Source organism: Cricetulus griseus, chromosome 8 (assembly GCF_003668045.3).
Source record: "Cricetulus griseus strain 17A/GY chromosome 8, alternate assembly CriGri-PICRH-1.0, whole genome shotgun sequence".
NCBI classification, from domain to species: domain Eukaryota; kingdom Metazoa; phylum Chordata; class Mammalia; order Rodentia; family Cricetidae; genus Cricetulus; species Cricetulus griseus.
Window position 1 is genome coordinate 35,626,512 of NC_048601.1, and position 23,688 is coordinate 35,650,199.

Sequence of the window (23,688 nt, forward strand, 5' to 3'; positions counted from 1 at the left end):
GTGCTTAAGAAGCTCCCCCACAGCTTCCCATTTCTAATTATAGCCTTCAGAAAAATAGGGTATTTTATTAAAGAGAAAGGAAACACTAAGTGTAAGAATCAAGCAGAGGTAAGAGCTGGACAGAAACTTCTACAGCATCACAGATGGACACACTCCACCCCTTCCATCTCAGAGGAGATTTTGGTATGCTTGGGTTTGGTTTAAGGTCTGGCCACACTGAGGTGAGCAGGTCAAATCAAGCCAACCATCTGGTCGATCTGGCGCATGTAGATGCTCTTTAAGGGCAGAGAGTATCTCCTCTCGTCAGGAACGCGATTGCACTGGAAAGACAAAAATGACAGGAGTTGTGAGAAATTAATTAGAAACCCAGGAAACATGAATCCATGGCGAGTGACATTTTGAGACACAGGCCTCTTTGTTATGGGAAGATAGTTATGTGCATTAGAGGGCAGTGAACAGGTCAGTATCCCTGCCCTTTCCCACCTAAGGGGCCAGCAATAACTCCCTGTCCCCAGTTGTACCAAAAATGACTCCAGACACTGCCAATGTCCCTGACCAAATGACTTGACTTATCTACACAGCAAGTGTAGTAAGTGAAGTAAGTCAGGGCTACACGAGACCCTGTCTCAAAACACTAAACAACAACAAAAAGATGACTTAAAGGGAGTGACTGCTTTCCGGTAGCCCTCCCGAAATCTTCTCTGTGGACCTCTCTTCATCCTCTGCACTGATCGTGCCTGAAGAAGTGTGTTCTGATGGACTTCAGCAACACTCTTCTTGCCCTCTGGCTTCAGGTAGAGGCAGTCAAGGATGAAGAGATGGGGAAGGGATCCTGTGTTGATATTGCTGGCTTCCTTCCCGAATATCACTGAAGCCAAATCTAAGTGGTGCAACCTGCCAGTAGCCTCTGCTCTTACAACGACTTTTCCAGGATGCTGTACCACTCTCTACCTGCCCCTGAAGACAGGACTGATGCCTGCACTGCTGGTCCCAGTTTCTCTACATCCTAGTGCCACCTGTATAAATGGTCCCTTTATGAACGTTTGTCAAATTACATAATCTGAGTGTGTCATCTATTTTGTGTCAAAACTCTGAATGCCAAAAGGACTAATTTTTTTTTTCCATATGCAGTGGAAAAAGCAACTCACATTAGAACTGGAGTTAATGATTCTGAGTTCCTGAGACTTAGACCTGTGTACAAACTTCTCTTCTTGGTCCCGCTCCCCATCTTCAGAGAAAAACTCCTTCCAAGGCAATTCCCGAAGACGTTTGTCCACAGATATGATGTGGCCCTCTGTTGTAAACATGTATCTCGTTCCAGATTTGTGAACTGGATTATCTTCATCAAACAGCTAAACACAGAGAAAAAGAAGCAATAAGAAAATTGGCATTAGGCTGGCATAGTGACATAAACATTTAATTCCAGCACTCAGGAGGTAGAGGCAGGTAGATCTCTAAGAGTTTGACACCAGCCTGGTCTAAATAGTGAGTTCCAGGCCAGACATGGTGGTGGGGGTAGAGAGAAAAGAGGGAGGGAGGAAGGAGAAGGGAGGAAGGAAGAGGGAAAGAGAGGAGGGAGGGGGGAGTACAGTACAGAACAGGACAAGAGAGGACTAGAGCTGGAATATGGCTCTAAGTCCTTACAGAGCATACCTAGCTCCTGGAGTCAATCCCTAGCACCAACTTTAAGGATAATACTACAATTGGTAATTGGAGAACCTTTTGAACTAACTCGCCGCAAAGGGTTCTGAGTGAAAAAACTGGATTAAAAGGCATCAATCAGTTAACAGCTCTGAATCCCAGACCAGGGCTGCAATGTAGGATTTACTTAGTTTAAATTTAGAGGCCTGGATGTGCCCCAATCCTCACTCCCTGTGGAGAACCAGAGAATCAGAAACCCCAGGCCAGGATCCAAGCACAGGCAGACTATAAGGCTCCCCAGATAATCTTCACATCTCTCCTTAGACTCTTCACACCTGCATCCTAGAACTAGCTACCCTCTGCCTCTTATACCCCAGACTATAAGCGGAGATGCTGGAGGAGAAACACAGACTTCACCATCACTTTATCCAAAATTTGGCTTTGCACATTATCAGTGCAGGCTTTTGTCAAAATCAAATTCTCAAGGCCATTCTTCTCAAATACTCAGACTCAATGTGAAGGAAGTCTTAAAAAGGGCCCCAGGGTCATTCTTACCTAGCTAGACCCAGGTCTGAGGACTAGTGAACTATGGGACACAACCTACTATTACTGCGGCTGCCTCAATCTCCAAACACTCTGTGCCTTTCAAGTGTTATTTGTATGTAGCCATGATAGAAGACAGGCTACACACATAAGCATACAGGCGCTACACATGTCTGTGACAGAATGCAGAAGCTGAAAGAGCACTGGACATGGTTCAAGCCTCATTCAGCTTTGTGGTCACCCCAAGACCTCAGTCAAGTTAGCTGACCTCTCAGTGTAAGCTGTATTTCTCAGAAGAATAGAATGAATAGTAACTAAATAATCCCAAGGTCTCTGCCAGGCCCAGAAATTCTCCCCTCCCCACATACACAAAAGCATGCCTGAAGATATACATGGGACCAAGAGGTAGTTCTGCTTCTGAGACAGCACCACACGTCAAGAGCTGGAAACACCACTCCCAGATTGGGAGTGTAGCTCAGTGTACCTGGCTGGCTTGCACAAGGCTATGAGTTCAATGTCCAATATGCCAGGGGAAATATAAAAGAAGTAAACACTGCTTTCCTCCTCACAGAAGTCTCCAGAACACCACCAAAAAGCTGACTTTCTATCAGTCCTTACCAGCACTTCCCACAGTTCCTAACCATGAGCTCATTTCTGTTTACAGGACAAATAACTTCTCCAGGAGGTTGACAGCCACGAAGGAAGACAGCAATATCCTTTTGTCCTGACCAGGCTTGTAACTCTGGGAATGTACAATATCCAGCACACAGCAGTGACTAGTAAATATTTGTCTGACAGAAGACTGCACAAATGTTTGCTCTCCCACAGTGCTAAATACCTCTGATTAATCTTGCAACACACGTACCAGATACAAGTATTTACACGTCTCACTGAGAAAGAAGCTCTCCATCCGGTCCTCTTTAGACTTGTCTATGACGTGATGCAGCGTGGCATACCCGCATCTACAAAATAAGAGCTCAGTTAGCCCTATGTCAGGCTCCTTCCCTTGTGCTAATTACCTGCCAGAATATTCTATTATCAAGACAATGAACCTACTTCTCCCACACCACATAAAAAATAACCATATTAGGCAAAAGGGCTGTTCCTTTCCTTCTTCTTTTTTCTGTTTTAAGCACGAACTGTTTGCAGATTTACTTTAAAGCATGCTTGATTGCTTCTCATCAGGTTAGCTCCAAGCTAGGAACGAAGTCACTGGAGTGTGTTTACCAAAAATCAAACATGGCATCATAAGAATGACCGGGAATAAATTTAGAAGGACTGATTTTAATTGTTCATCCCAGTATTTGTGGAAATGGATTATTATTGGCACATCCTAAAACAGTATTTTCTATCATATACAAAGAAAGCAGGCTACGAAATACAAGTATGTTTTTATGTATATGTATGCACAACATATACAACCTATGCATAACTACACCAAACTAAAAAGATACGAAGCATGGGTACTTCAGTGTTTCCATGGTGACCTATAGTACAGATCACAAGACTCTTCCACCCTTAATATCTTCTGTGCTGCTTCAGTGCTTTAATGAATTACCAGCATAAAAACAAACTTCTCGAAAAGAACAGTTTGCTGAAATTTTACATGATGGGGGGTGGGGCGGGGGAAGGCATAAAAATGCAATGTCCACTACAACGGAGAAATTCTACTGTATCAAAAGGTAAACCATTTCTTTACCAAACTAACATAAATAATCTGTGCTACAGACTTGAAATCCAAATAATAATATTTCCTGGCTAGAGAAATGACTCCCTGGCCATCAAACCTGACAGCCTGAGAACAGTCTTCAGGACCCACACAGTCTAGGGACAGAAAAGATTCCTGTAGGTTCCTCTGACCCTCACTCATGCACTGTGGCACACATGTGGCAGTCCTCCTACACACACACACACACACACACACACACACACACACACACACACACACACAATAAATACACATAATTTTAAAGAATATCTATGGGACTAGAGGCAGCTCAAAGGTTAAGGGCATGCAGTGCTCTTGCTGAGGACCTCAGTGGTTCCCAGCACCCACAATGGGCAGCTCACAACCAACTTTAACTCTCCACACAGACACACACTCACTCTAATAACTAAAATATTAGAAAAGACACCAAAAAAAAAAAAACTTGGGTGGATGGGGGGATAAAGAAAAGGCTTAGGAGTTAAGAGCACCCAAGTTCAATTCCCAGCACTCACATGGCAGCCCACAAGCATCTGTAACCCAGTCACAGGGGATCTGGAGCCCTCTCTGGCCTCCAAGGACACCAGGACATACATGGTACATACGTATGAACAGATAGAATGTTCATACTCATAAAATACATAAATAAATATAAGTATACATGACTAAATTTAATGTTTTACAACAGCATTTCTCCAGAACAACTCTCAATCACAGCATCCAAATAATAAAAAGTTTAGAACACTGACTTGACTTTTGTGTGTTTTTCCAGACTCTGCAGAATATCCATTCCTACATGGAGGTAGAAGGGATTCTTGGTTGCCTAGACAAAACACAAGAGAATGTGATGCAGGAAACTCTTGGAAGAGATATCATCAACACACATCAGAGTGACTGGAAGGGCTCCCTGAGGAGATGGGTCCCCAGCTAAAGGAAGGAACAGAGCCAGACTCACTTCATCTGACTAAGGCACTCAGTCAGCAAATACCTGTGATGTGTTTAACTGTATCAGGGTTAGTAAATGTGCACAAGGCAGAGCACTACTTGGGCTCTACTGATGCCTACCGTGATCAGAAAAGAAACAATGCCCACCTTGCAGGTACTATATCAGAGAACAAATCCGGTTTCCATCTTGCCTCAGACCTCCCCTAGAAACAAGATGCAGAGACAGGGAAATAGGACTTTGCCTCATTGTAGTCACTACACTGTGAGGCACAGTGAAGGGGATGACAATCCTCTAGAGAACAGGACTCTAAACCAGGCCTCAGCACTTTGCTCTCATTGTAGACACTACACTGTGAGGCACAGTGAAGGGGATGACAGTCCTCTAGAGAACAGGACTCTAAACCAGGCCTCAGCACTTTGCTCTCATCACCCAGGAAATCAGAGCTCAGGTCCTGTCTTCTGTCACATGCTGTCTGACTGTAGGAGGATATTCTCTAGGAAGATGAGACTTTTACCCCAAAACTTCTAATTCATGCCTACTGCCAACCTATAGAAACAAGAGGAAATAGTAGCATGCTGGCTGCCTCTAGATTAAGAGCCTGGGATAGCCTTAGAGGAGAAAGCTGTTGCGGAAGATTCCTTTGGATTCTAAGTACACAGTGGACAAGGGTGAACTGAAAATAATAAAGAGGTGCTAAACCTACGGGCAACAGGGCTAAGCTACTACAAGCCACACAGCAGCCAGCGGGGAAGACATCCTCAGAGCAGGCATAGCTTCACATTACACTAAGCTCAGAGAAACCACGTCCGAGGTCACCTCTTCTCTTTTTCAAGACAGTCTCTTGAGATATTAGTCCTAACATAGTCTCAATGGAGTGTGCCCCCCCCAACACACACACACAATTTTTTCAACCTAGAAGTAGTGACTGCTAGTACAGTGTAATTTTCAAAAGTAAATCGAAAGCACAGAATGAAACCTCCAAATGAGGGTCGTTGCACAATGCAATTGCCTGTCTCATACCTACTAAGCTCACTAGAGCCAGCTTCTCGGGAAGCTAAGAGCTTAGGTTGATGCAACTGTGGCTTTGTGTATGTATGTAGAACATGTAAAAATGTTTATGTACCAGGCTCCAGTTGTCAAGGAGACACTTCATAGTAACAGTTCCTCTGTTACTACACTGATTGCGCGCACGCACACACACACACATTCACACACACACACACACACACACACACACACACACACACACACAAATCCCTTTTAAAAACATACATATAAAAAAATCTTTTTGTGTCAATGCTTTTATGTAAACCAGAAAACTGGGGGAAAAATTACATTCTCCCAAAGGTTCCTTAGCCAAACAAATCTAGAAAACTGAAAGATGAAATCTTCCTTTGAATATCCAAAGATAAAAACCTCAGAAATCTACGGGACCTCCTATAGTAGTTCAGTACTTTTCCCTTAGCATAGGTGTGGACTTTGGGAGCCCATTCCACATAGAGGAATACTCCCTGAGCCAAGACACACAGAGGTGGGCCTAGGCCCTATCCCAAAGGATATGATAGATTCTGATGACACCCTATGGAAGGCCTCACCATCCAGGGGGAGCAGAAAGGATATGTGATAGGTAGGGTTTTAGTTGTTTTTTTTGGGGGGAGGGGGTAGGGGAGGACAAGAGGGAGAAGGGAACAGGATTGTCATGTAAAACAATCTTGTTTCTAATTCAAATAAAAAAAAAAGTTGAAAAAAATATTCAAAGATAAGAAAAATAAGCCCATAGTAAAGACAGGAATCTTTATAAAATGTGAGGTTAAAAGCATATTTGGCTGTAGACACTTTCTCTATCCTACACAATCAAGAGAAGTGACCTCTAACAAGACAGAAATAGGCAGCAATTCTATGGAGTCAATATGCAATAGTAAACCACTGCTCAATAAGCCCATTACCTGGTAGAGAAGATATGTGGACTCCACTAACTCTGGTCTCAGTGGGTAGAAGAGAACGTCAGGGGCCTGGAGTTGCCAGTTATAGCGCTCAGGGAGGGCCCCGTACCGTTTCCATATGGCATAGTAGAAGGCATGGAGGCAGATGGCATCTTCCACATCCCCTATCAGAACCTACAGAGATAACACAGGAAAACTAAAATCACAGGCAGACTTTCAAGTCTAGGGACTGTCTTCACGGAGGGATCAAGACGTTCTATTAAACCCCCTAAATCCAAAGGAGTCAGAATGCTCAGGATAAAAAGGGAGAGGGAGCTTTCCCTATAAAGGCTTATTCTTAGTAAATCAGTGTGTGTGTGTGTGTGTGTGTGTGTGTGTGTGTGTACATGTAGTGATATCTTGCTTGTACAAACAAAGCCTGTCTGAAGAGGAGAGGATGAAACTTGCCCCTAGCTAGCCATGGAGGCCTGGAGGTCTGTACAGGCAGACAGGAAGTGAGATAGCTGGACAGAGGATTTAAAGGAGAAGAAACAGGAACTCCCTCTCTCTCTGCTGGCTAGCTAAGTTCATAGAACATGAGACTCTTAGGGTCATGGATTAGTGCTTCCTCACATTGGGCACCAAAATGTAAATGGAGTTCTTAATTGATCTAAATAATAAAAACCCTGAGTCAGATATGGAGGAAAATACTGAGGGATCAGAGAGAAAAAGCAAGCCAAAGTCACTTTCACCTCTTTAGTGTCTCAGTGGACAATAGAGAGCGAGTTCCTATTTCTTCCTTATATGCTCTCTCCACTCAGCCACCTCACTTCCTGTCTGTGCTCAGCCATCTCCTTCCTGTCTGTCTGTACAGACCTCCAGACGTCTCTGGTTAGCTAGTGGCAAGCTCCGTCCTCTGATCTTCAGAGAGGTTTTATTTGTACAAGCAAAATATCACCACGTCCACTTATATATTCGCTCATGCTATGCCTGGAAGCCAAAGTAGGACATCTCCTCTAGGACTCTCCACCTTATTCCCTGGAGCTAGGCTAGCAACCAGCAAGCCTCCACCCTCAGCACTGCGACTGCCAAACCCCCACCCCCAAGCATAGTGCTGCCACCACTGGCTTTTTAGGTGAGTGAGTGCTGAAGATTCAAACTCAGGTCTGCAGGCACATACAGCAAGCACTGTTACCCACTGAGCTATCTCCCCAGCCCTTCTCAACAGATCTGACTGCAAAATACCTGCAGTCCAGGGAAGAAAGCCTGCAGAGAGTCAATCCAGGTGTTCATGAGCTGCCCACTGAACATGTTCACGTTGACGTAGAGTGGTGGGTCCCCTTCTCCTTCATTGCAGGCTTCCCGGCTGTGGATCCAAAGAGTACAAGTCAGATGAAAAGGAAGCTTGCAGACAGCTCCAGCTCTACTCCTCTGGCAGTCTGCCTCCCGGTGTTTCATTGAAGCAAAACCAATGCTAACGTTTTCCTAACTCTTTGGCAGTATATTTGGCAGTAAGACTACCTGTAAGTATCTATACAAGAACCTAGTTCTAACCATAGTCTTTGTGAAACATCAAGACTTCATTACATTTGCAGAAAGCACTTTTGACATCTGAGTTTCAGAACACCGACATGTAACAGAATTCGTCCCTGCTGGCGTTGACCCAAGCGGAGAAGCATGCTTTATTCTCTTCTCTGGTACAGAAGGGGGGAAAGGCCTGTGGGGATGCATCAAGGCAGGACCCTGAGAGCTTTTCACTCAATTCAGCTCAGTATTTTGTAAAGCTAAAATGAACTGGCACTGCAGTGAATGCCCTTAATCATCACACGCAGGAGTCGAGGCAGGAGGATAGCAAGTCTCAGAAAGCAAAAAAGAGCACACTTCAGCAAAAAAAAAAATAGTAAAACTGCAATCCACAGAAAATTAGCATAATCTCTCCAAAACAACGACATTCAAACCATACAGCAGTCCACATTTGTAGTTTACAAGGACTGTCTAACAAAACAACCCAAACAGCTGCAGCAACAACTACACTCAGCACCCACACTAGGAAAAGAAAACAAAGAAAAGCAAAAAAAAAAACGACAACTCCAAAAGTGATCAGTACCCTTTTTTGGCAAGAGTTTAAATTTTTTATTTGTGCATGTGAGTGTCTGCATGTATGTTCAACCGTGTGCATGTGGGTTCCCAAATAGGCCAGAAGGAGGCATCAGATACCCTGGTGCTGGAGTTAGAGGTTGTGAGCCACCATATATGGATCTAGTTCTCTGCAAAAGTGACGAGTTCTTAACCTCTGAGCTATCTCTCCAGCCCCCAGGAGCTCCCACAAAAATGGTCCCTACAACAGCTGATATAGAAATGAGTCAAAAGTCTGTGAAACCAACAGTTCAGCAGCTATTACTTACATTAGGCATGTACTACATACAAGTACAGAGAAAGGTCTGGGGAAGGGGGTGCTGGGGGCTGGGCTCAAAGCCTCTCCAGCCTTGCACAGCTTTTCCATACAGTCTCTATGGACATTCTGAAAATACTGAAAAAATAGCAAACTGTACTTTAGACAGACTTCAAAAGCAGGGATGGGGTAGCTATCCATTGCTGCATACTAAAAGATAATCCTAAGACGGGAGAAATGGTTCAGAGGTTAAGAGTACTTCATTTAAGATTCTGGACCAAAACCCATGACTCTTAGGAACTGTGAGATGTTTTAAGTCACCAGGTTTGGGGACACTATGCTATACAATGACCAACTCCCAAATGACTAACAATCAATTAAGAGAGATGGTAGGTAAGGACACAAATAAACCCTGCAAGTTTATATTAAGAGAAATGGGGCTGGCAGGGTAGCTCACAACTATAATCCCAGCACACAGGAGGCTGTTGCAAAAAATGTGAACCAACTGCAGGCCATGCCAGCTAAAGAGTAATAATAAAACCCTTGCTGTGCGTGGCGGAAGACAGCTGTGATTCCTGTACTCGGGAAGCACAAGCAAGAGAATGCTGCAAGTCTGAGTCCAAATGAGTACCAGACCAGACAGGGCTATCCAGTGACACGCCACCCCTAAGATTTTTAAATTGAAAGAAGACAGAAAGAAGGTTTGAGGGATGAGGATGCTTGCCATCAAGCGTGAATACTCAGACTCCATTCCTGGGCTAACGTGGTAGAGAACCAACTCCCACAAGTTGTCCCTCTGACCTCCACATGTGTGCCATGGCATACATGCTCCTCTCCAAAAACAATAACACAAGCAGTAATAATAAAATGAATGAATGAATGAATGAATGAATGAATGAATGAATGGAAGCAGAGCTGGGCAGGAACTGAACATTGCAGGGCAACAGAAGCGACATCAGGGACACACACCCTCTTCGCAGGTAGCTCTGGATGCTCTGATATGCGGCATTAAACATCTCTAGGTCTTCTTTTTCTCCAAAAAGGATGTAAGATTTCAAGAGGTATTCGTAGAAGGAATCCAGCCCAGCACCCAAGCCACTCTGCTTTCCAACCCAGTGGCCTGTCTGGATGTTCACAACATTGCCTGTGGAAACAAATGAACAAGGCACTTCAGGTCTCAACCATGTCAGGAGGGGTAGAGTGGGGGGTAAGGTCTTCCTAGTCCTGTCCCACTGCTTCTCAGCATCCTTATCCCTGGCAGATATGAGGAATGGGCAGCTGGGTCTAAAGGAGTCCTATCAGGAACTTGGTGAACAGAGGGTTCATTCTATAGCACTGCATGTAATAGTCACAGAGGAAAAATGGAAACACTTAATGGGAAAAAAAAATGGGCTTTTGCTTTCCCAGAATGGTAATGCATTTCAAAACCCAAAGGAGTATTCACAGCCTTTTACCCATATTCTCATGCATTGGAATTTGTCCCGAAAATAATGCTTATAAAAACAAAAGGTCAGAGCTGGGGACACAGATCAGTGGTGGGGTAGCGCCTACTACATACAAGGACCTGAGTCCCAGCACCACAGAGAACAGCCAGGTCTGCTAATGCACAGGTGGAAAGGATGGGGAGTTTGAGGCCATCTTGGGCTGCACAGAAAGTGGAAGCCAGTAGAGTATACATAGTAAAAATTTTATGAAAAAGAAAAAAAGCAAAACAAACAAGCAAAAAAAAAAAAAAAAAGCATAGCTTTTAAAACTGATAACTATGAGCTGGGCGTTGGCGATGCACACCTTTAATCCCAGCACTCGGGAGGCAGAGGCAGGTGGATCTCTGTAAGTTCGAGGCCAGCTTGGTCTACAGAGCAGAGTTCCAGGACAGGCTCCAAAGCAATATAGTGAAATCCTGTCTTGGGGGAAAAAAAATTGGTAACTATGGAAGTAAGGCAACAATTTGGAAATCTCAGAATGACCTGCCAAATGCATACAGCATAAAAACTGTTTCCCTTAGGACTGGGTTACAACTGAAAAGTCACAAAAGTTACTTGTGGAAGACTAACAGTGCCTACAAAAAGCTAAGTGGCCAACCATGTTGAGACAAGCCAACCATGTTGCTCACTATGCAGCCCAGGCTGGCCTCAAACTCACCCTAACTCTGCCTCAGCCTCCAGAGTGCTATATTTAAAGGTGTGTCTCACCACTTTCAGCCTGAGTGACTTTATTTTTATTGTTGCTATTCAATGAATAAGGTTTATACATAAACAGCAAACCACAAAGATTACTTCAAAATTTTTTATGGATGATCCAATATGGCTCCAAAACAACCAAGTTATTTCCAGATGTCAAAAAGAAAATATGTCCCAATAAGACAATTTTATGATATTAAAAACCTATTTTGAAACAACACTGTGAGTTAGCAAAATACGGGTAGTTACTAAAGATGAATGTCATGATGAATACATAAAGGATATTATTCACTATTATGTCTACTCCTAAAGCTTAAGCCTTTCCATAATAATTTTTAAATATTTTGACTAAATATCCTCAAGGGAGCAAAATCTAATATATGTTTCAACTAGGCTTTCACCTCGAGTTTTTTTCTTTAAGGAAAAAAAACCTCTCTACTGGAAATGCTAAAATGTATTTTTAGAACCTTATATTCAAGGAATAAAGTTTGCCTGAGACAGTTCTCTTTATGACATTTCTATTAACAATAATTTCCAATGGAATATACCAAGGAATCCAAATTGACAGGGCCCTAACAGCTGAACCCTTATTGTCTTCTATTAAACCCTAGAACTTCCCACTAAGCAAAAGGTCATGGAAGAAACTGGACCCAGGAAGCACCAATGGCTACTGTTCAAGTTAACAATTTCCAGATCTACTGGCACAGGGAAGATGAAGTAAAGTGCAGAGTCCAGAGGGGCAGCAAAGGGGACCAAAGGTTAAACAGACCAACTGATGGCAGAAGGTGAGCCCTACCTAGTAATCCTGTATTGTTGCTCCGAAGGTTCCAGAGGGCTTTCACAGCTCGTCTGGCAACCCACTCAAAAGTGGAATCCCCCAGCAGTCGGCTCAGAATACCAAATTCCACTAGTAGAGAACCAGCGCCTGCCGTGCAGGTTTCATTATTGCTGTCAGGAGGGACACCCGTCTTCAGATTGACCTGGGATGGGAAGAATCAAAAGTTGTGTGGAAGGCCACATGATGTTGAGCAATTGTACTCCAGCACTCATGAGTTCAAAGCAAAGGGTCATAAGTTGGAGGCAACCTGGCTACAGAGCAAGTTCAAGGCCAGCCTCAGTTCATAGCAAGATCTCACTCCCTTGCCCCCGAGAGAAAAAAAAAAAAAATTTGTAGCAAAACTTAAGAATGCACAGTGCTGAAAAGTCGTATCATAGATATGATACTCAGCTAATGAACCAGGCTCACTGTGACTCAGCTCATCACCTGTCATGTTACACTCAAGATGAGAGCCACCGAAAACAGTAAGAACATTGATTGAGTCTTACCATTATTCATTAAACCTTTTCTTTCTGCAAGTGTCCTCGCAGACTACAGAAGCACCAGGCTCTGGGGATTTGTGGTGTCTGCCCAAGCTCATGTAGTTGAACGCTGGGTGCCAAGGCAGTGGGGCTATTTTCTGAGGCTATGGAATCTTTAAGAACCTTTAAGCCTTGCTGGAGGAAGTACACCAATGGGGTGGGCTCTGAGGGTTTACAGCCTCGTCCTACTTCCTGTTTCTTATCTGTGCTTCCTATGTGAAACGTGATCAGTCGGCTTCCTGCTGCTCCATGACTTCCCTGACATTTTGGACTCTCCTCTAAACAAATTCTTCTGTTAAGTTACTTTTGGTCTTGGTATTTCATCATGGCAACAGAAAAGTAATTACTATAGAGTCAGAGACAAATATAGACTGTAATGGATTCTAGGCTAGTTTCTGAAGACTCACTCCTGCTCAGCAAACACAAACAACTGCTAGACTGGGAGAGAAGCAGAGGTTCAGCCACAGTATGACAGCCAATTTCATCGTGGAGGTTCTGTGGTCTGGCATTTCTCCCGATTACTGCAAACGCTGACACAATTCCCAGAGGAGCTATTTGGCATGCTAAATCAGATGCCACAAATACACAATCTCACTCCAGATCTCGTATCTAAATCAGCATCTAATTGGCTGGTCCTGCAAGTTTCACTTGCTCAAATGAACATTCACTGAGTTCCTGCATACATGTGAGGATCTTAGGGAAATACATCCAAGCCAGAAATGAAGAAACATTCTCCATACTATCTAGCAACAGAAAATATAAACACACATGAACAGTGAACACGGTTCTTCAACTTGAAAGGCTAACTGCTATATTATGCATGTCTAGAACACAGGAGGTAGTCAGTAAATGCTGAAAGAGGTTTTAAAAACTAACATTATGTTTAGGACCAAATCCTCTCCAAGGACATCACTCTCTTCTTAAAGCCATCCCTTTTACAAGAGTTTCAATTTGGGAAAATTGTGAATTTCAAAACACAAAGGAATAAGCTAGGCAGGGATGGTAACTCACACCTTCGATGCTAATGTCTGGAAGGTTAATGCAAGAAAACAACAAGTTCAAGAGCAGCTGAGCTACAAAGCACAAGACCATGTCTCAAAAACAGTAAAACAACAGAATAAACCAGTCACTTACCCGAGGATAGGGAATCCCTGTCTTGGTGTTTTCAAAAGCTGGCAGGAGCCGCACAGCGAGGTCATGGGCCATATACAACAATTCATTATCATAATCCTCAATTGTCATGTCACCAAAGGGCTGTCTGGAGTCAGTTATTATTCTATGAGCAGAAAGGAGGCTTCCCAGAACCCTGACAGTAGAAAGAAAAATAATAACGGAAGTATATTGTTACAAGTGCACAGGATCCAATTTACAAAGACAAGCTGTCTTTACTTCTTTTCAGGCTCCAAGCTGCCTAGAGCAGAAGAACCTGAATCAGTAGCTTCCTAAGTGACTGGCTCTAAATGACTGGTTCTCAGTTCAGTGCATTGTTGACAGGAAGATGGGGAATTATCCATTCAAGACAGCTGAAGATGCCACCTAAAGCGTTAACCAATTTGGTCATCTTAATCTTAGGATATTAAGAAAAGGGACTATGCTAGTCAGGAAAGCACCATGGGTTGTTCTCAAAGGAAATGTTTGCTATTAGCAACAATAAATTCCTATTGATTCACCTCACTTGGTAAAGAAACATTAGCCATATAAGAAACAGAAGAAGGAACAACAGAACACGTAACTTCTACAGGTATGATTGCCTGGTGATTGATGAATTGTCCCAGTGTCTAGTGAGACAACATGGAGAAGGAAATGACAAAATGAGAGATATTGAAAACTAGAGGCTACCTTCTTAGAGTTATGTCCTTGTAGATACATAAATGCCCCATCTCAATTATCTAAAAAGGACTGCAACATTTCTCAAACAAATGATTTATTTTTTTCTTGTTTTAGAATAAACTATTTCATACCTTCAATTTCAAGGTTCAGATCTAGATCTGGGCAGTAATATAGCATACAATTTTCAAAATATTTAAACAGGAAGAGTCAACTTTTCATACTAAAGCAATCCAGGCATAAAACTGGGTATAGGCCATGACTCCACCATTACTTAGCAAAGAGTGGGTGATAAATGAAAACCATAAAAGAAGACATCAAAAGAGCAAGCAGTGGATTTTTGTGGGTAAGGAGATGCAAAACTCCATTTTAAAACATGGAAGACGATTCCTAAGGCAGTAAATAAGGAAACGAGAAAGGATATCAACAGAATCACCGAAACTGCATTTGAGGGACATCTCTCACATGTACTCACTAAAATGTGTATTTCTCCTCAGTCCAAAATGTGGTGATGTTCATGCATCAGAAGTACAAGTTTTCATAAACACCAAACTAAAATGAACATGAATAATACACACGGAGTCCATATTACTCATATGGACTCCGGCTGAAATACCCTCAGGGGAATTAAGTCCTTTACCCACACACACAAAAGAAATCTTCAATTCATTTCATTTGCAACTGTACCTTATTGTAGCTTCAAAGACTTGGACGGTGGAATCTTTGTCAAACGAAACAGTGTTGATCACTAACTTGACTGCTTTCTGGAACTCAGATGAATTTCCCATTATCTTTAAACAAAAGAACACAAACCATTACAGCAGCTTGAAATGACACTGACACGCAGTCAGCCACTGCATCTATGAGTCTGCACTGCTTTGCCACAGTGGGAAAGGACACACAAAGGGTAGAGGGCAGTTACTCCTCACATCAGACTCCAGGGCAGCCAGCGAGGCTGCCTCCTGCTGATCACTCATGGATCCCATCTCCAAGTGGCACAACTATGTGAATGAACACTTACAGAATCACTGTTGTGCCACGTCTTGCCAATCCCTTCTCCCCCAAGCTCTGGGCTGACCTTTATGTGCAAGGCAGAACAATTTCTAAAAAGTTGTGGAATGGGAGAAAATAGTCAGAAAGTAAGTAACAAAAAATATTATTCTCTCTCTGTGCTTCTCAAATAAATTCAAGACATCTGGAAAACTAATTGACTTTGCTTGCCATCCATATGTGGAAAGGTTTTGAGATAGTACTAACAATACAACATGAAACAAATACCATTTAAAACAAAGTGGAGTCTTGGAAGATGGTTCAGTGTGTCAAAGCACTTGCCATGCAAGCCTGACTGATGACCTGAGTTGGGAACCCAGGTAAAAAGCCAGGCACAGTTTGTCCTCTGATCTACACACAAATACTGTGGCACATGCTTGCCCTCACACACAAACTTGTACACACAGAAAAAAATCAACAAATGCTTAAAAACTAAAAACAAAACATCAATTATCAGCTTTATGTCCAATTTAAAAATCAAGGCTCTTATCTGAGGTGTGCAGATACAGTGCCACAGCATGCTATTCCTTTCAAAAAGGGCAAAACTGTTATAAAATGATATAGGTTAACCTATATGGAAATGATTTGATTTCACCCAAATTCTATAACCATTTTTCATAAGGACACGAACACATATGCCAATAGCTAAATAGATTAATAAATAAATCAAGGACCAATGAGTCTTCAGACACTCATTCTCTGGGGTGTGCCTTATTTCTTACTGTACTGGTCTGCTATATATTTCTCGAATCATACCATTTGCTTGGGTATAGAGCAGAAACAGGCTTTCTGTTTACAATTCTTCCTTTTTAAAGGAACATGCAATCTTGTTCAAACTGCATGCAATGGTCAGGGGACTGTTTTCCCCTGAGGGCTCTTGCAAGCGTATCTGCAAACATCTGCTGAAAACGCTACCAAAAGAAAACTAAAGCCTCAACATGTTAACGCATTCAAGACCAGAGAGTCTACAATGAGAAAACCACAGAAATGGGTCTGTTTCCTCACAGATGTTCACCAAGAACAATATCTGGTGCAGCTGCAGGGTTGATATGATCTCAGCTCAAGCTGGGGAAGGTGATGAAACCCAGGTACTCCAGTTACACCCTGTAAGTTTTCACATTGGAAATCACCACCTAGAATCACCCAGGCCTAAGAAAGGCTGACTGGGTAGAGGAGGAGCTTCTCAGAATCTTGAAAATTCTGTTATGCAGCTCACACCTATGATTTCAGCACTCTGCAGACTGAGGCATGATGGTCACCAGTTGGGGCCTCTGACTTAAAGACCAAAACAAAACAAATGACAAGGGGGTGTAGCTCAGTGGGAGAATACTCGCCTCCCTTGTGTGCAAAGTTCTGGTATCAATCTCCAAGTCCACGAGCAAATACATAAATAGATAAATAAATAAATAAATAAATAAATAAATAAATAAATAAATGCCTGCAACCACGCTACTTCTGAGGCAAGAAGACTGCTTCAAGCTTAAGGCCAGCCTAAATAGGGCCAGTAAGGTGGCTCAGTAGAAAGACTACTTGCTACAAAGTTGGGCCATTTGCATTTGATCCCTGGAATCCAAACAGTAGAAGAGAGCCCAATCCTGCAAGTTGCCCTTTGACCTCCGCCCACACGCAGTGACATGTGCACATACACACTTAGGCACTACATTTAAAAAAAAAAAAAAAAAAAACAACTTAAATCATTTTTAAACCTCAACATAATTTTTTTAATTAAATAAATAAAATGCTGTTGTGTGATACAGCTCTCCAGTAGTCAGCATTTCTTCAGTTTCTTTGAGAACAATACTATGCCAAGGGGTGTACCCTTAGCATACATGTTGTACAAAAGTGGATTAGTAAACATTCACTTAAATAACAATCTGCAGTCCAACTGTGTATAGTACTGTGTACTGTCAAGTGTGGAGGGAGTACAGCAAATAATAACATTTCTGTACTTAGCAAGCAAGGGGATAGGAAGACTTACTGGGGGTTAACCGAAGGGCTCAGGAGAGTGAGCTTTCTCAAGCTATCCATGCACCTTCTAACCCTTCTTCCACAGCCGAGGACTGAGTCAGCCTCTAGTAGCTTCTCCCAGTTAGCACTAATTATGCTGTTACTTACTTGTCTAGGCACATTCTGAGAAGTGATGGTGGCTGACTTAATGCAGCAGCAATCCCTTCAGAAGGAAATACTGGGAGACTGAAAGTGCTCTGCAACTAGAGCCTAGGAGGAAACCCAGTAGCCCTAGTAGAAGCAGGGTTCAGCCCTGTTTCTGCAGTCTATACAAGGAAGGCGCAGGACATTATCTGAAAGAAAGGCATGGCATGCCAGCAGGGTCAGGAGGCAGGGTGTTCACGTTTTCATCCACTTATGCCGAGACCCCCAAAGCGCATTTCCAAATCCTGCAATTTTACTACTAGCAAATCATGAGGCAATAAACTTAGCTACCCTCCCCAATTCTAACTCCTAACTGACAGCTATAAACATTCCTTAGGGATGTTTAAAGGAACCAGATAAATTATTAAATATAGTACTTGATATAGGATTCAATAGCTTTCTAATAGTAAAGATGGTCTTGGACAAGGAAAACAGAAGGGTTTGTAAAATTAACTTTTACTAAGGAGATTGCAACACACTGGAAACGTCCCTTGGAAACCATACTCTATGGCACTAGGCTATGAAGCACACAGACAGACACAGTCTGACAGCATGTCCAGTGTGGCTTACCGCCTTCAGGAGGGCTCTTCTGTTTATGATGAGAGGACTCCAGCTCCCCAGAGCCAATGGAGATGCCAAAGGATGAGAGGGTAAAGGCAGTATGCAAGCTGGCAAACCACATCTGGAGTGACCAGTAGCCAAAACCAAGAAGCAATAAACGACAGGGGTGTTCACAGAGAGGGCCTCATGCATGGGCAGGCACTGGGTACAGACACTCCTCAGAAGACAGCAGCTAGAAGTATGTGGGGGTTCCTTCTGACCCTGGGATCCTCTCATTTTTACTCAAGTACTGTATTATAAACTAAAAATGCTGGATTTGTAATAGGGAGCTCAAACAAAATTGTCCTTCAGAAGGAAGCCTTCGGAGAACAGTCTCAGGGCCACAGCCATGATGCTAAAGTCAGAGAGCAATTAGGAGAGATAGATGTGTGAGTGTGGTAGGATGGGGACCATAAAAGGAGAGATGGCCACTCAGTTCCAGACAACAAACAGAGGTTCCGATTCAGGTTTTCAGGATTACCGACAAGTTTCATACTTCACAATTCACTTTAGTCAAGAGACACAGAGGCCGACACTCAGTAGGGCCACAAATTTATCTTGCCACTAAAACAGGGGCTGAGACACCATGGCACAGTATCCTTTTTTTTATTAGCTCTGTTCCAGAGAAAGAGCTGCAGGAAGATGTGGTCTGCTTTCTGGGAGAAGTGTCCCCCATAGGCTCATGTGTTGGAACATTTGGTCCCCACTCTTGGTGCTGTTTGGGGACCATGGAAGCTTTGGGGGTCTCGGCATAAGTGGATGAAAACGTGAACACCCTGCCTCCCGACCCTGCTGGCATGCCATGCCTTTCTTTCCCACCACTGAGGACTCCGCTACAGAACTATTAAACGAAATAAACTCTTTCCCTTTACTTTTGATCCTGGTGTTTTATCCCAACAACAGAAAAGTAAACAGTACAGTCTATGAGCTAACAGATTATAGTAACTAAGTAGTAACAAAATTCTCTGGACTCTTTACCACAGGATAGCAAGCAAGCAAGCAAGAAATAAATAAATAAATAAATAAATAAATAAATATGAAGTAAACAACAGGTTTTCTGAAAACTAACCATGTACCACTTTTCTCCCTTTCAGGAGAGTCCCATTTCCCCTAACTTAACCTTCCAGGCTTTCCTTCCCTTCCCATGAAGGTCATTAAGATAAATGACACTCATCAAAGCCTTCCGAGTACAGCATTTCCTGAAATTCCCACTCCTGGGGGAATCAAGGAAATACAATAAACCCCCAAACACTTTAATTATCCTAATTAAAGAAGAAAAGGCTGAACACTTACTGCAAGTGTATCCAAGGCATCAACAAGAGTCAGGGAGTAATTCCCTAGGACATCATTGATGTTCAGATTTGAACTGAAAAAGAAAAGAATTAAAATTAAACAAAGGTACTTTACATTTACAGTGAAAGAGAAGGGAAAAAAACAAACAAACAAAAAAAGACCACAAAACTAAACACCCATCAGAAACTAAAACTGCTGGCAATGTTCTTGATCCAGAAACAGACCGTGGGTAGCAGTAGGGTACAGGCCTCTGTCTCAAGAGCAGTAGTGTCTATGTGTCCACAGGATGAAGAACTCCAGGACAGTAGAACACTGGTATGGGCAGTAATGAGAAAAGCTCAAGGGGAAGCCCTGAGATGGGCCAGTCTCTCAGCCTCTGAGAGGCACTATCACCATCAAGGATCTTTAACCCTGTCCAATCTCAAAACTCTCTTAATTTCACAATCATTAGGAACTGAAGGAAGGATCCTGTCATGTGACCTGATATTTCTTCACTGCTCAAACTATGACACACAATGAAAACTAATACATCTAGGAAGGCTAGACAAACAGTGAAAAATGACCTGATATAGCTGAAGGAATTCAGGTCACGGATTTCCCTGACTCCTTTATCCTATTACCACAAAGCCAGGAAATAATTCCAGAGGCTGAAAGGAAAAAGGAAATGATAATAAAAGACAAAATAAGGCAACTACTTAAAGATCTCATTTACAATACACCCAAACTAAGAAAGCCCTACTTTCATTTCCAGCCAGATTCATTCACATATGGTGTCCTCCATCTCCTCTGCATGCCAGCTGCCCTTACATCATCCTAAAGGGCCCCTGTACCACTTCCTTCCTACGGAAGAAGCTTTAAGGGCGGCATCCAACAGTTCTGATGGCTTGGCCTGCTGTATCTCTCTCTCTCTACAAGGCCTATGGGGCTGCTACGATGACTCAGTGGAAAAGGTGCTTGATGCTAACCCTCAGAACCTGAATTCAATCCCCAGGACTCACATGGTAGAACAACACAGATTCTCACTTGTACACAGTCACACACACCATCACACACACACACACACACACACACACACACACACACAGTATAAAAATAAAATAAAATGCCTCTGGGCTTCATTCAGAGTGAAATGGGGCTTACATGAAGAAGCAGGCACAAACAACTTCCATATCTGACCTTATCTGAACCTTCTAAGGCTCTATTTTGTGTGTATCGGGCAATTAACAGAGGACAAAGAATCTACAGCAATAAAACAAGTTCCCAGAGGGGATTACAAGGAACCAAAGCAACAACAGCATCTTGGGAAAGGTGCGTTTGTTCCTTCTAGTTGATTCTCTAAAGAAACTCCCAGGAAGGTAAATGTGCTCTCAGGATAAGAGCTATGGCTTCAAACAGGTCTCTCAAAGGCAGCACCAAGCACACAGGAATTCTCAAGGGATGGATGTGGTAATACATTATCCACACACACACACACACACCTGCCAGGGGAGATTGAGAACACTTATTTACTAAAGTTTGCCTGGAGATTCAGAAGGCAAAGTCAGCCACAAGCCATAGAACCCAGACACACACCTTTAATCCTTGCAGCCAGAACCTAGGAGGTGATGGGACACAACTTTAATCTTGGGACTCAGGATTAAAAGGTAGATGGACCTCTCTGAATTCAAGGCCACCCAGGGATACATGAGATTGAATGAGTCTAAAGGAGTAACAGAACACGCGCCTTTAATCCCATCACTTGAGGGTATTGAAGACAGAAGCAGGGTCTTCAGTAGTCAGTATGAGGCATTCCTTTCTCCAGCCACACTGAAGAGGCAGCAGTTTGGGAAGTGGTGAAGAATCATACGTGGATCAGCCCTATAGACTGAGATAGCGGTGACAGCTAGTGGCCAGCTGTTTTGCTTCCCTGATCTTCAGCTTGAACCCCAATATCTGTCTCAGGGTCTTTTACTTATTTGTGTTATAGTTGTAGGAGGGTCAAAGCAGACATCCTCATGTTCAAGTGAGTCCTCAAGAACACTTGGCTGTGGTTAAATATTTAACCTCAGGGCTATGCTGCTCAGGAACAGAGTGAGTTCCAAACACTTGCCTCACCAGAAAATGGTTGCCATATCATTTAGCATCTCAACTGAAAGAGCTCAACAAGAGTTCCATATCACCCGGCATTACATCATTACCTGCAGCAAGTGCCACCCTCCCGAGATGCCCAGGGCCATGCAGGCACCAGGAGTTTTGAGCACCTTTCCATGTTTACTGTGCTTTTCTTTAGTCCACACATAAAAGGGACACAGTGTTCGAGCTGGGTACACAGCTACTAGCAGAATGCTTGCCTTGCATGTTGAGATGTTGGGTTTGAACCTCAGCCCTGACCCTCCCAAAACAACTTTAATCCTCAGTAACACTGGCCAAAAAGTGGGAACAATTGGTAACAGTTGCCAGAGTTGTTTTTTGTTGTTGTTGTTGTTGTTTTTTATGTATGTGTAGTAACTATGATAGTTCCACTCTAGTCAGAAAATCCACTTACAGATCTAGAATGTTCACTAGGACATTTTGAATTCTTTCTTACCAATGTTTACATAGCAAGACCATGTCTCAGAAAAAAATAACAACCATAAAATAATACAAATTATCAAAGCAGAGAGAAGAAGATAGAGAATGAAGGAAAAAAAAATCACGATTCTGTAACACAACTGGTCCTATCCCCACAGCGAGACATTTACCACTTCCATCTGTCAGTTCCCCTTGCAGACAACACAGCTCTGCTCTGTGGATGCTTATTGTAGTCTGGTCTCACCTAGCAGCTCTTGAGGATATCAATCTTTCAGTGCAAGACAAAAATCAAGAGTACAAGTGGTCCTATGTAAGCAGCTGATGCGATCACAACTCAACTCCCCCCTAATTCATCATAAAAGTTTATGGTGATCATTCCACTGTGACACTCTGAAGTTCTTAGCACCTTTAAACAAACAAACAAAAGCAAAGAAGAAAGCAAAGGAAGAGGGAGCGGAAGAAGAAGAAAAGGAGACAGGGCCTCTGCTAGAAATAGTCTTTGATTATGTAGCTAATAAAAATCAAGCAGACATGTTGGAAAATAAAGCAAGAAACTGTGCTTGCATATACTCAACCTGGAACAGCTGTTTGGAAATCTTATCTTTTCTGTGTGGGTACAGAGATAACACAACAAACATTCCCTGAGCACTCAAGGACTTAGTAGTCCAGAGGGAGGCAAAGGAGACAGAACTCAATTCTCAAACAGTTAAAATGGGGAATGGTGGCTCAAAGCAAAGCAAACAAACCCTGAATGAGCAAACCAAGGAGAATCGTGTTCCACAGCTCAAGGAAGACTAGTGCTTGACTCTGAAAGATTTTTAAAGCAGGAATTCTAGAAGGCCATCTGTGTGTGTGTGTGTGTGTGTGTGTGTGTGTGTGTGTGTGTATGAGTATGTGTTGTATGTATACACACATTTGCATGTTTGTGAAAGCACACATACTTACAAACGGTAAGAAGCCTGAGCAGGATTTCTAGTGTCCAGCTGTCTCCCTCCATCTTACTGCCTTGAGACAGGGTCTCTCACAGAACCTGGAACTCACCAGGCAGTCAGTAGGCCCCAGAAATCCTGTCATCTCCACCCCACAGTGTTTGGGTTACAGACAAAGGAGTGACCACATCCAGCTTTTTACTTGCTTGCTAGGAATTCAAACTCAAGTCTTCTGCCTTGACTGTTGCTGACTTAACAGCAAACACTCTTGACCACTAAGCCATCTCCTTAGCCCAGGAGGCTAGCTAGGAACAAACTAGGTGAGGAACCGATATTTGACCTGTACACTTGGAATCTTCTTTTTGTATTAAGAATGTGGTTTGAGGGACAGGGTAGAATCAAGCATAGTCACAGGCCCAAATTTATAGTTGGCATCCACAGGATTACACAAATATCTAAATTTACTCAAAGGTTTGATTTTGGATTCTACAACCCAACAGCTGTGAGCTGGACAGAGAGTAGCTGTTTTCAGGGGGTTCAAGATTTGTTTACTTCATGATAACACAGGGCCCAGGTCTATCAAGATAAGCATCAAGAGGG

At 42.9% G+C, this 23,688-nt stretch overlaps 1 protein-coding gene across 1 annotated transcript in view; it reads right to left on the bottom strand.

Moving 5' to 3' along the window:
* Nucleotides 1-230: 230 nt before the first annotated feature.
* Edem1 (ER degradation enhancing alpha-mannosidase like protein 1) overlaps nt 231-23,688 on the bottom strand; it is a 28,463-nt gene continuing 5,005 nt past the window's right edge. Inside the window, 11 exon segments of the mRNA NM_001246715.1 lie at nt 231-320; nt 1,149-1,352; nt 3,050-3,146; nt 4,639-4,712; nt 6,782-6,952; nt 8,003-8,123; nt 10,119-10,293; nt 12,126-12,309; nt 13,823-13,994; nt 15,203-15,306; nt 19,610-19,682. Of these exon segments, the coding sequence (NP_001233644.1) occupies nt 231-320; nt 1,149-1,352; nt 3,050-3,146; nt 4,639-4,712; nt 6,782-6,952; nt 8,003-8,123; nt 10,119-10,293; nt 12,126-12,309; nt 13,823-13,994; nt 15,203-15,306; nt 19,610-19,682 (1,465 nt within the window).